General features: G+C 35.3%; 1 protein-coding gene across 1 annotated transcript in view; it reads right to left on the reverse strand.

The window, feature by feature from the left end:
- Window positions 1-13,820, reverse strand: part of LOC106879891 (transmembrane protein 94) — a 98,902-nt gene that overhangs the window by 35,487 nt on the left and 49,595 nt on the right. Inside the window, exons 6-11 of the mRNA XM_052966777.1 lie at window positions 12,238-12,343; window positions 11,217-11,303; window positions 8,654-8,767; window positions 5,471-5,641; window positions 2,338-2,563; window positions 963-1,025 (exon numbers count right to left, since the gene is read on the reverse strand). Coding sequence (XP_052822737.1) covers window positions 963-1,025; window positions 2,338-2,563; window positions 5,471-5,641; window positions 8,654-8,767; window positions 11,217-11,303; window positions 12,238-12,343 — 767 coding nt within the window. The remainder of the gene's footprint in view (window positions 1-962; window positions 1,026-2,337; window positions 2,564-5,470; window positions 5,642-8,653; window positions 8,768-11,216; window positions 11,304-12,237; window positions 12,344-13,820) is intronic.

The following is a 13,820-nucleotide window of genomic DNA, read 5'->3' on the forward strand; positions in this document are numbered from 1 at the left end:
TATATATATATATATATATATATATATATATATATATATATACATACACATACATGCATTGATAAGCAGTATTTGCAATTCATGTGTAGAACAAAGAAAAAGTTGCTGGATAATTGGCTTGTCATTCTTAAATTTGTATTGTTTGTGCTTAATAACTCTCAACCATTCAATCTACATAATTAGAAATATGTACAATTCATATTTATAAAGGGTGGAGGCACTCTAATAAATATTTTCAGCTCATTTTAGATCACATTTTGTAAACAATAACATTGCTGATTACAGGTTTTCAACAGACCAGTTACTGGTTCAATGCATTTACAATTCTAAAAGTAAACGGGGTGCATTTGTACAACTCAGGCAGACCCATAAGAATTTTGTTAGAAAGTGCTGGTTTATTGTTTTGTTTTTTTTTCTCACTCATGTTTACATCTCTCACCAATATACCTTAATGAAGTTTTTATTTACACACCCAAATATTGAACAGAGAGAATGAGTGCTCAACATCACACTGGTGAATAAATATTCTTTATTTGTGGGTTTTCATCCAAGATGGAGACAAGCACTAACATCCCACATGGCAGGCTTGATAATTGCTGAGATTACTTTTGGCATTAAACCATATATATATATATATATATAACAGTTTCACCCAAAAGGTGTTGACTAAGCAGAAGCACAAAGTGCTACACAGCGGAAGTGAATTTGAAGGTACATAGTTGTGAAACAAACTTCTTAACTAAATAGCCATGTATGTATAACAACAATTATTTAGATAGTTTGCTTTACTGGACACATGGCCAACCACAAAAAACGACTGCGTGATAAGCATTGAGAAAATTGATAAAGTAGTATAGAGATTTGAAAAGAGAAAAATCCTGACTCCATATTGTACCTAAGCAATAAAAATATTTCTGAAAATAAAAACTGAATTATTTATTAAAAAAAAAAAAAAATTCAACTGATATTTACCTTTGAATCATGAGTTAAATCCAAAACTTCAACATGACAGCTGGTTTTAGGAACTGAAAAAGAAATTAACCATTATCATCACCACCACCAGCAGTTTAACCCTTTAGCATTCAGATTATTCTGTCAAATGCAATGCTTTCTCATTCACAATGTTTTTTTTTTCTTCTTTTAATTAATTATGTATTATCTCAGCTTTGAAATTTTGATGACATGATTGTATATTTTTTAGAAGGCACTGAGAGGTAGGTGTGATAGGCTGGATCTGGCTGGTTAGAAAATAAAACAGGTAGAATATTTGAGCTGGATATGACTGGTTTAAATGCTAAAGGGCTAATGTTCAATTTTGTTATAGTTATGTGTTAGCTGATCTTTTGGTGTCCTGAGTTATTTAATCATGTAAAAGAGGTTAACTGGTAAGGAAGACTATACTGTTTTGGTCATCCTTAGTAAACAAGTGAAGACAAAGGATTAAGGAAAGTGTTTAATTTCCCTGTGGATGCCCTGCATAGAAATGCTCACTTAACAGTGTCAAGTGCGATGTTTAGTAACTTGAAATTCATCACTGGACAGACACAAAAATAAAAAATTCAAAAAATCAATTTCAGTGGAGTTGGATATGGCCCGTCAGTTTGATCTGGATATTCAATACTCACAGAGAATAATGGATAAAAAAATTGTACAGTAATAACAGCATCGTCATCATCATTGTTTTATGTCTGTTTTGATATACTGCCATGAGTTGGATAGGGTTATTCTTGCAGTGTCTTATACTTATTGTGGTATTTTATTATCAAATATGCATAAGACAACATCACCCATGAATCTTTGCTGTTGCATCAGTAATACTTTTTAGCATGTTTTTATGTTCTGTATAACAGAAACCATTTTATAGCACAGACTGGGATTATGACAATGTAAAAAACCCAGAACAGTCTCCCTTTAGCTCTATCTTTTGTTCCACTATATAAGAAAACATAGCCATCACATGGAAGCATATATAATTTGATAGCATGACACGTTTCCATTGATTTTAGGTGCCCATGTAGTCACAACCAAACACAGACACGATCTCACACTTGATGCAGCAGAACATCTAGGATGTAACAGTTGGAGGGAGAAAGGGTTGTATCAGTGCTGGGATGGCATTCATTTCACCTGAGTAGAATGGAGCAACATGAAATGAAGTGACTTGTCTTACTCAAGGACACAATGTTCTACCTGGTCTAAGGATTTGAACCTATGACCTTATGACTGTGAGCCAAATACCTTAAACAACTAAGCTACAAAAAAAAAAACAAACAAAAAAAACAATTTACTTTGAAAGAATTCTACACGAGTAATAAAAATTATCAAAGTGTCACTGACCATGAATTGGCTCTGTGGTATTTTCTTTATGAAAACATGTGCAGTCAGGTGTGCTGCCAGGGTCTGGTTGGTGTTGAGATCCTGTGAAGTCTTCAGAGTAAGAATATAAAGAATCATGGGGGCTGTTGTTCTCAGTTGATTGTTGAATATCAGAAAAGAAGAAGACTTTTTCAGCAGAAGGATTTGGCCAAGACAGAATGCCTTTCTTATCCACACAACATAGAGTCTGAAAATAAAGTAAAAGAGCTGAAAACAAATGTAACTATTTCACAAGCAGACATATATATATATATATATATATATATATGTAAAAAAAACCCAGTTAATATACATAAAAATATAACTGAAGAGCTATTTTATTTTTTTCTAAATAAACAGTAACCACTATTTTGTTCTCATTTCTTACAAATGGAAAAAATTTGGTTTTCCATTGATTTATTGAAGACTACACCAAGCACTAACCTAAAGCTGTTTACAATAATAAATATTACAGAAGTTATAAAGAACCATTTCTTTCTTTGATAAGGTTTAGCTCTTTAGCATTTAAACTGGCCGTATTAGGCCCAAATATCCTATCTGTTTTATATTTAAACCGAACAGATTCAGTCTCTCACACCTACACTACACAAAGTCATCAAAAAATAAACAATCACATAATCAAAATCTTGAAGCTACAAGATAATTCACGATTAATTCAAAACAATGTTAATCAATAAGCATCACATTTGATAAAGTAATCTGAATGCTAACTGATAAATATAGTCTATGTTGATTCAAGTATGTTCTGGCTTGCTCTTAAAAAGAGCATTTCTATCAACAGACAGTGTAAATGGTTCAAGTGTTTTGCTCATGTAATGCATGCTTATACAATGAATGATAGGCAAACAGATGTGATGCGTACATATGTAATGGGAGTATACCAACTTATGTGAAGCATATATTTTAAGTATATACCAAATGCAAAATGTCTCATGAAGAATATACAACATGTACAATGAGTGATGCATGAAATGCAAGTTGGATGCAATAAGAGTGCAATGTGTGCATATACATGTGTTTGTGTAAGTATGGTAAATGGACACAATGTGAGGAGTGTTTGTGTCCTAATGCTATGTGAGTGGTATCAGAGTTTGTTTTATACATGTGTGGTTAAGCTGTCTGCTTCACAACCACATGGTTGTGGTTCAGGTGGTACTGTGTGGCACTTTGCACAAGCATATTCTGTTGCAGCCCTAGGCTGACTAATGCATTGTGAGAGAATTTAGTAAAGAGAAACAATATAAAGCTTGTTACATAAATATGACAAGACTGGGCTATAGTAGAAGACACTTGCTCACTGTGTGGCACCTTGGGCAAGTGTTTTCTCCCATAGCTTTGGGCTGACCAAAGCTGTGTGAGTGGATTTGGAAGACGAAAACTGAAAGAAGCTCACTGTGTGTATTTTTCCATTCTTCCCAAGTGTCAAACTAATACACTTGCTTGTTGTTCCCTTGCCTGTCTGTCTTTCATTTTCTGTACATTTGAACTATATATATATGTATATGTGTCTTTGTGTGTGTGTGTGTCTCCTTGTTTTGACATCATGTGATAGCTGTAGATGAGTGTTACTGTCATACAAGCAATATCAGTCATTTCCAATATAATCTGCGAGAAAATATCTGGCCATGGGGAAGTATTAGTTTGCTTGGATACAGGTGAAGATTGGTAACTGAAATAGCATCTTGTTAGCACAGATCTTTCTCAAATAAACTCTGTCTGACTCTTACAAGCATGTAAAATTGGATATTAAATGATGATGACATATATAAAGGCGTGTGTGTGTGTGTGTGCTGCGTTGTGCATGTGTGTGTGTGCTGTACTGTGTTTGTGTGTGCACACACACAAAACACACAGCATGCACACACACATACAACACAAAGCTCGCACACAGAGCACACAACACCGCGTGCACACACACACACACAACACAACACAGCACACGCATGCGCGCACACACACAATTTGCACCACATGACAAGTGAGATGAAAACTCCCTGACTTGAAAAACAGTTATGAGTTAGCAAAATGAAGGGCATCCAGCTGTAAAAACAATGCCTCAATGGTATGCATTCGTCTAATCCATACTAGCAAGGGAAAAAAAAAACACATAAAACTACTAAATGAATGCTCATAGAGAAGAGTTCTGTCATAAATGAGGTTGATTACTGAACTTGTTTGGACATCATTGTGAAGGCACTTGGCCTAGTGGTTAAGGTGTTGCACTCACAATTGCAAGATCCTGGTTTCGATTCACAGACCAGGCGGTGTGTTGTGTTCTTTTGCAAAACACTTTGACATTGTTCTGTGATCACTTTCATATCTGACACGTGGTACATCATGTACTTGTACAGGCAATGTCAACTTGATGGAAGGGGTGAGCTAATGTAAAACACAAACATTTGATCATTATAAAGAAATGAACTGTGCCGGTCTCATCTGTCATCTACAACAGGAAAATCTATGACAGAACATCAAAATACAATGAAAGCAGATGCAAAAACTGACCAAAGTAACAAGTCCAAATCCAACTATAAACAATCTGGTGTGCTTTTGCAGCAAAGCAGCATACAATATTTTTTTTTATCTCAATGAGGCATGACTGTGGTAAAAAGATTGCTTCTTAGCCACATGATTCTGAGTTTAATCCTACTGCGTGGCACCTTGGTTAAATGTCCAACTATAGCCTTGGGCCAAAACCAAAGCACTGAGTGGATTTAGTAGACAGAAACTGAAAGAAGCCCATCATGTGAGTGTGTGTGTGTCTGTTTGCACCCCACCACCACTTGACTACTGGTGTTGGTGTGTTTACTTCATTGTAACTTAGCAGTTCGGCAAAAAATCTGACAGACAAGGCTTAAAAAGAAAAATAAGTACTGGGGTAGATTAGTTTGACTAAAATACCTCAAGACAGTGCCCCAGCAGGGTCGCAGCCAAATGACTAAAACAAGTAAAAAAAAATAAGACATCAGTCATCTTTCCCTGTTGACAGGTTTTTTATATGAAAAGTTGCTAGATTTACAAATGGGGGGGAAAAAAAATCAAAGCAAAATAAATTTTTTTTTTCTAATAATACATGTGAAAACACAGTACTCACAGTCACACTCCCTAATATATGCATGAGGTTGATATTATAGGTGGCAACAGGTGAATTACCAGTTGCTATTACTTTCAACCAGTGTAGAACTCTCTTCAAAGGCAAATTAACTCGGGCTTCATCCTCTGATATGATACTGTCACTATCAAAACTCTCCTCAGAAACAGAAGGCTGTAAAAAAAAAAAAGAAAAGAAAAGAATAGCATATTGGAATAAGAACCAGTAGAAGTGGTGTGGTCTTTATGGAACTTACAGGAAAGTCTACTGAATAAAATAATAAACCTTTCTACTATAGGCACAAGGCCTGAAATTTGGGAGAGGGGGACTAGTCGATTACATCGACCACAATACTCAACTGGTACTTAATTTATCAACTCTGAAAGGATGAAAGGCAAAGTCAACCCTGGCAGAATTTGAACTCAGGAAAAATACTGCTAGGCATTTCGCCCAGCATGCTAACAATTCTGCCAGCTCACTGCCTTAAATAATAATATTGATAATAATGATAATAATAATAATAAAGGCAGTGGCTCTCATGACTTTTGATCTTAACTGATTGGAAGTGTTATCATGTACATGTTTTATCTTGGTATAAATGATGAGCTACAACAAATATTCTGCTCAATACCACAGATTTGCTTGTCAGCTGCTTCACCTTAACCAGTTGAGCATGTCCCTTAGTGGCTGACAATATGTGCATCTCTGATCACAAGCAGAAATAGTGAGGGAGTGTCATAGCCATGTGTTGAGAGGAATTCTTTAGGATTTCAATAATTTACCTCTGGAAATATGGGTGTTTCATTCATCATCCTTAAACTTTATTCAGCGACCTTTTGAGCAGGATGGGCTACTTGACCTGAAGAAAATGCTAACTGGGCCCTACCTGCAAGGTCATGTGCTGTTTATGTTCATATGAGATCACTGTGACACACATATGGTTGTGATTAAGTGCCTGGTATGCCTTTATCAGATGGGTAGTCATGATGGGTATATTGAGTTTTGTATATTTGTATCCCAGTGTCACTTTGATGGCATGTGCTGCTCTCTCAATCAATAATTATAATAAATTCTTACATAGAAATAAAGCCAGAAAATTTTAGGGGGGTCAAATTTGTCTATTACAGAAGATTTCAGCACTTGACAGGTATGTATTTTATTGACCCCAGAAGAATGAATAACAAAGTTGACTTCAGTAGGATTTGAATTGAGAACATGAAGGACCAAATCTAAATATTATAAGTCATTTTGTCCATAAAATCCAGTTTTTGCTAACTATCATGATGATAGTAACAAAGGCACAAGACCACACTATTTTGTTAAAGGAACAATTTGTTAAATCAACTGATGGTTTATCATCTCCCAGAAAGATAAAAAAAAAAAAAAAGCTTTTTAGCAAGAGCACAATCTCCACTGAGTATCTTAATGGTAATTGGTACAAAATTATAATCTCAAAGAGAAGCATATTTTGCCTTTTAATTCAGCTTGTATTATTGGTTTTCCAATGACATTACTGCTAAGAGAAGCAGAAATGATAGTTTGACAAGATTAAATGCCTTGCATTATAATAGGAATTATTTTTATGGTATTAATGATAACAATGGCAACAAGAAAGAGAAACTTCATGCAGGAACAAGTTTGCTGATCTAAAAATGTATATGATGGCTGTAAGCACAGATATTGCCGGAAAGAATCAATGAATTTATGAGAAGGATTGTAGAAGAGCCTGAAAGATGTTTCAATTGTCATGAGTTAACATGAGATGGCTAAGACTAAAGTGATGCCAAGGATTTATAAATACTGCAAACTGTCCAGACCACAGTCAGAATTTTAGTTTTGTAAATAGTAACTAAAAATTGCATAAGTCATTCTAATATTGATGATAAAGTATTTATACAAAAAAAAATATGGGGATAAGATCAAATGCAGCAGCTGCAATGGTGATGATAGTGATTGCGACACTGGTAGTGGATGGCAGAAGAGAAATGGCAAGGGACAAAATCCTTTGTGTCCAAATCTGGACATGATCAACCTTACCTATTATCCTGGAAGAAGAGCAGAAGGGAATTGATAAAACTTGGGTGGATTTTATTAACTCCACTCTTCTCCTTTTTGTGGATATATGCTAATCTAAGAAATTTTTTTTTTATTATTGCATAAGAGTAATTATGTTATGAAATGACTGACTGGGACTTTACTGGTCATGGCAATGAGGGTTCCAGTTCATCTGATCAATGGAACAGCCTACTGTGGGTAGCTGAGCACTTCAAAGACATGCATATCCTTAAAGTAGTTCTCAGGAAGATTCAGCGTCATACAGACCCTGACAAGGCTGGCCCTTTGAAATACAGGTACAACTCATTTTTGCCAGCTAAGTGAACTGAAGCAATGTAAAATAAAAGGTCTTGCTCAAGGATACAAAGCGCTGCTAGGTTTTGAACTCACGACTTTACGACTGTGAGCTGAATACCCTAAGTATTAAGCCATGCACTTTCATGAAGGATGTTATGAAACAAAATATTTAAAATGTCAATTTAAAGCAAAGTATTTAAAATAGTTTTTGCCATTCTGCCAACATGCAAATATATTCAATATTCAGTTCTATATTTAAGAGATGAGGAATTGTTTACATTATTTACATTTGACGGATATTTGTCCTCATCTTGGCTGTTGTCAATGCAACATTGTGGCTAATATACCTTCCAGCCTTCATCAGGTGTCTTGAGCAAATTTCGAACCTGGGTTCTCATTCCTAAGGTATTTTTCAATATTATTATCATTCAGGTCACTTCCTGGAATTGAACTTGGAACCTTGGGGTTAGTAGCCCGCGCTCTTAACCACTACATGGGCATATGGCATAGTGGTTAAGCGTGTGGGCTACTATCCCCAAGATTCCGAGTTCGATTCCAGGCAATGACCTGAAGAAGAAGGTGAATGATGATGAAGATAATAATAGTGATGATGATGATGACAATATCGAAAAATATCTTAGGAATGAGAACCCAGGTTTGGAATTTCCTCAAGACACCTGATGAAGGCTGGAGGGTATATCAGCTGAAACGTGTTATCAACAAACAAGATGAAGACAAATATCTGTCAAATGTAAATAATGTATATTCAATGTTCCACAATATCTTTGTTTCTATGGTTGTAAATCTACGATTAATGTAATATTTTTCACTCACCTTAATTTCTTTGGAGACTTCATAGGCAACAAACAATCTTGCTTGCCCATAAAAGTTAATTAGTTTCCAAAATAATGGAAACACCATGGGAACCAATGGAAGTACAGTGTGTACCTGGGGAAAGAAATATGAGAAAACATGAAAATGTATGTTATTAATGTGACTTAGGTGTTTATAGATGATACTGAAATATCACTAGTTATTTCATCCAAGTTCAAGCTATCTTTCTCTAATCAGTAATAAATAAGTAATAAATATTGGATTGTCATAAACTCATCTGTTTCTTTCTAATCTCGTTTCAATTAACACAAAAAGTATTTTCACCCTAGTATTTTAAGGATTGTTTGTAGTAGTATTCTTGCTCTACAACTTTTGCTTATCATTTTTGAAATTTGAATAAAATTTACCACTTTTCAGACGTATGACAATGTAGTGGCAAGTGGAAAAAAAAAATGTGCATTTTCAACACCAGCTACTCTTTGCTTTTAATCAAGGCTGCCAAAGCTGTACAAGACATTTGTGCTGTGTAGAGAGAAGGCATTATTACTGAAAGAACTGCACAGAAATGGCTTTCACACTTCATGAAAGAGAAATTTGATCTTACAGACTGTCTATGTTCCAGCCAACCTATTCAGTTCAATAAGAATTGATTTAATGAGCTCATCTATGAGGATCTGCACCAGTCCACTAGGGCTCAGCAGATGGGATGCTCTCGTAATACTATTGCCTGTCACCTTCACTTGGTGGGTAAGGTTAAAAAAACTTGGCGCATGGGTGCCACACACCCTGAACAAAGAGACAAACTCCAGAGCTCCTCTATCAACACTAGCTTGCTCACTTGACACTAGGCTTCTCAAGGACACAAACAAATTTCTTTACTGCAATGTCACCAGCAATGAATCAGTATGAAGCAAAGAGAAGAATATTTGAGTCCTGCTAAGCAAGCAACACCTCGAGCCAAGCTAGGGCTGCATCCATGCAAGTCTGTGTTTGGTGGGATTAAAAACAACCACATGGCTCATTAAAACTATCCAGCTGAAACGACCCAACCTGCGGCACAGCATGTCTCTTCATAATGACAACACTGGCCCTCACATTGCTAATTAGAGCAAAAATGTTATTAAAAGCTTGAATAAGTTCTGCCACCCCCAACATATTCTCCTGATATAGCGCTTTCCAATTATCACCTTTATTGGTTGCTCCCCAATAGTCTGGGAGGTGCTTCATTCAACAACATGAAGCTGAAAACATGGCTCAATGAATTCTTTGTGTGATTTCTGCTGTCAAGGCATTGACGTGTTATTGGAATGTAGGTAAAAGAGTGAACAATGGAGACAAATATATTATTGACTGATATGTTAAAATTATTGATGAAACACAAGGATTATAGGCATAGGAGTGGCTGTGTGTTAGGAAGCTTGCTTCCCAACCACATGGCTCTGGGTTCAGTCCTACTGTGTGGCACCTTGGGCAAGTGTCTATTATAACCTCAGGCTGACCAAAGCCTTGTGAGTGGATTTGGTAGAGGGAAACTGAAAGAAGCCCGTCGTATGTGTGTATTTGTGTGCCTGTATTTGTCCCCCACCACCATCGGCTGACAACTGATGTTGGTGTGTCTACGTCCCCCGTAACTTAGCGGTTCAGTAAAAGAGACCAATAGAATAAGTACTAGGCTTACAAAGAATAAGTTCTGGGGTCATTTGTTCAACTAAAGGCGGTGCCCCAGCATGGCCACAGTCAAATGACTGAAACAAGTAAAAGAATAAAAATAACTGGATGAGGGGAGGGGCAAAAAACAAATGAATTTATCTGACAGCTCAGTAAATCGTTAATGAATAATATCATTGAATTCCAACTCACTGCTTGAAGTGTTAACCATCACTATGTTCAAAAATTAAAGAAAGAAATATTGTTTCTTGTACAGGAGAGTGCATAGTTCTAGTTTTTGAATCAAAAATCAACAATACTATTTGAATAACAGTTTCACATGATTTAGGATTTGATAACAACTGTAGACACTTGTGTAAGATGTTAAGAGTCAACAATGTAAATCTAAGTGGCTAAGTGGCTTGTAATATATTAAGTTTTAAAAAAATGGCAGCAAGCTGACAGAATCATTAGCTCTACTGGTGAAAGGCTTAGAATGTGAACTTAGTGATATTTCATCACTAAGTTCAAATTCTGTTGAGGTTGACTTTGCTTTTCACCTTTACAGGTTTGATAAAATAAGTACCAGTTCAGTACTGGAGTTACAATAATCAACTTAGCTCCTCCCCCGAAATTGCAAGCCTTGTGCTAAAACTTGAATTTGAGATACATTAGGTTAAAAACCTCTTGGACAGAATATAAAGTCCAAAGGCTACCCACAGGACTTGAACCATGCATCTTTTGTAACCATGACAGACATGCCAACCAACTGCTTCAAAGTAACCTTTGGTCTCTCTCCCAGAGAAAGACTTTTAACCCAACATATTACAAGCTACTATTTACATCTGTATTTGCTTTGAGCTACATTGTTACAAAATTTATTTTTAAAAAAACCCAGTATTTTGATATAACTTACAGGCAAAACTAAGAACATCTCTGTCCAGTGTCCCATAAATCCTTTGATGTAGATGTATCGCAACACATTGGCAATGAGAACTCCAATCTGAAATCAGAAAAAATTTCCTCATAATAAGGAAAGGTAGAAAAGAGGAGAGATATAGTTGGGTGGGTAGGAAAAAGAAAAAGAAACTAAACGTAAAACAAATTCAGAATGTCAGAAATGATATACCAAATAAAGCATCAAATGTAATCTTTTCATTAGAATTCCAGCTATAAAATTGTACCCACCTGTAGTCTTTTAGACACTCAATATTAAGTATCATTCACTGAAACTTATCAGCTTCAGAAAATAGTGGTTTAAATCTAGTTTTCCTGAAATTTAACCTTTACTTCCAAATTTGCTAAACATTAACCAAGCAGAATACATTTTTGTTTTTAAAACTTTTAGAAAATTATCAAAGAAAAGACTAGAGTTGAGAATTATGGACTCTTTGATATAAGAACATTTAAAAAAAAAGAATTATTTATTAGTTACGTAAATAAATATTTGATGATTTCAACAAGTCCAGTATCTTAGTCAAGAAATTCTGATCGTATAGATATGAGATACTTTGAGGTACTGTAAACCCCTCCAAAAGTATCTCCATATAAGAAATGCACACTGTATTTCTTTAAACAGCATGAAGAGTTGTCAATATAAGCTTTAACCCTTTAGCACTTCACTAGCCATATCCAGCCCAAATATTTAACATGTTTTATTCAAACTGGTCAGATCTGTCCTCTCATAGCTATCCTACAATGTCACTCTAAAAATAAACAATCATATCACTGAAACCTCACTGCTACAAGATAACGCATGACTAATTCAAAACAATGCGAATAAGTATTATATTTGATGGAGAAACTGAATGAATGCTAAAGGGTTAAAATAATAAAATAAAATATAAATATATTTAAAGCATTTGAGGAATTTTAAATGTCGTATAATGGTGCTGCAGTACAATAAATCAAGCGAAACAATAAAAAGCAAACTTTACCAGAAGCACAGGAAGGACAGTCCTTTCCAAGATAACACTGTATATTTGGTACCGCATGGAATCAATGATGCTAGCAGGATGTCTTCTTGTTTTGTCTAACAAGATTCTGTCAGCAGAATAATTAGAATAAAAGAACTGTACAATGATTAATCAGTAAAATTAAAACAATGTATTTTTTTTAGTTTTTATAATATATTCTTTCTTAATTTTAGCACAAGGTCAGCAATTTTGAGATGAGGGGGAAGTTGATTACATCAACTCAGTGCTCAATTGGTATTTGTTTTATTGACTCCCAAAAGATGACAGGCAAAGTCGACTTTGGCAGTATTTGAACTCAGAATATAAAGAGCCAGAAGAAATGTCACAAAGCATCTCATCTAGAACACTAATGATTCTGCCAGCTTGCCTTTTGTTGTTGTTTTTTTTTTATAATATATGTTATAGCATAAATGATGAAAAAAGTCAATATAAAAAAAAAATTTCATTTTTTTTAGTACAGTTTCAACATTAAATCACATATTTTAAGTAGTTTGGCTAACTTCATAACAGAAAACTAATAAGTCTTCAAATGTAATCTTATTACAATTTCACCAATAAGATTGAATTCATCTATAATCATTTACATGTTATACAGTCAGCATAATTCATTGAAACATCAACTCCAGTAAATTGTAACTAAAATATATACTCTGCTGTCCAAATATTTTAACTTTAACTACAGTGTGTCATTCAGGGTTGGTTCCAACAAAATATTATACAAAGAAGTCAACCATTATTCAAGTGCTGACTTCAATTTCCATCTTTCCAGATGAAGTCATTTTTGCTTTTTGAGTCAAAACGACTTTGGTTCCATTTTCACATTAGAAATCAAATTAAAGAGCTAGAATTTACTGAATCAGCATCAATTATTTCAATATAGCTATTCTTATATTATTTTATTTCAACTATACTAATGTAAAAATTTTCTAACTCAAATATTTACAGAAGGATATCAATTGTCTTTATTTTTCCCATTTACATTAAAGAAATAATAGGTGTGAATCGAAGATAATGTAGTTCCGATACATTATGTTATAAACATATATGAGATGATTACAGACTTTGAGCATAGGACTGTTCAACCAGGACTGACCAGAGGCTACTAATCAAAAACTAAATCTTTCCAGATCATCATCATCATCATCATCATCATCGTTGTTTAACGTCCACTTTCCATGCTAGCATGGGTTGGACGATTTGACTGAGGACTGGTGAAACTAGATGGCTGCACCAGGCTCCAATCTGATTTGGCAGAGTTTCTACAGCTGGATGCCCTTCCTAACGCCAACCACTCCGAGAGTGTAGTGGGTGCTTTTACGTGCCACCAGCACGAAGGCCAGTCAGGCGGTACTGGCAACGGCCATGCTCAAAATGGTATATTTTATGTGCCACCCACACAAGAACCAGTCCAGGGGCACTGGCAATGATCTCGCTAGAAACTCCTTACACATGCCGTGGGCACAAGTGCCAGAAAGGCGACGCTGGGCACAGGTGCCATCACGATTTCGCTTTCGCTTGCCCCAACAGGTCTTTGCAAGCTGAGT

Source organism: Octopus bimaculoides, chromosome 3 (genome assembly GCF_001194135.2).
Source record: "Octopus bimaculoides isolate UCB-OBI-ISO-001 chromosome 3, ASM119413v2, whole genome shotgun sequence".
Lineage (NCBI taxonomy): Eukaryota > Metazoa > Mollusca > Cephalopoda > Octopoda > Octopodidae > Octopus > Octopus bimaculoides.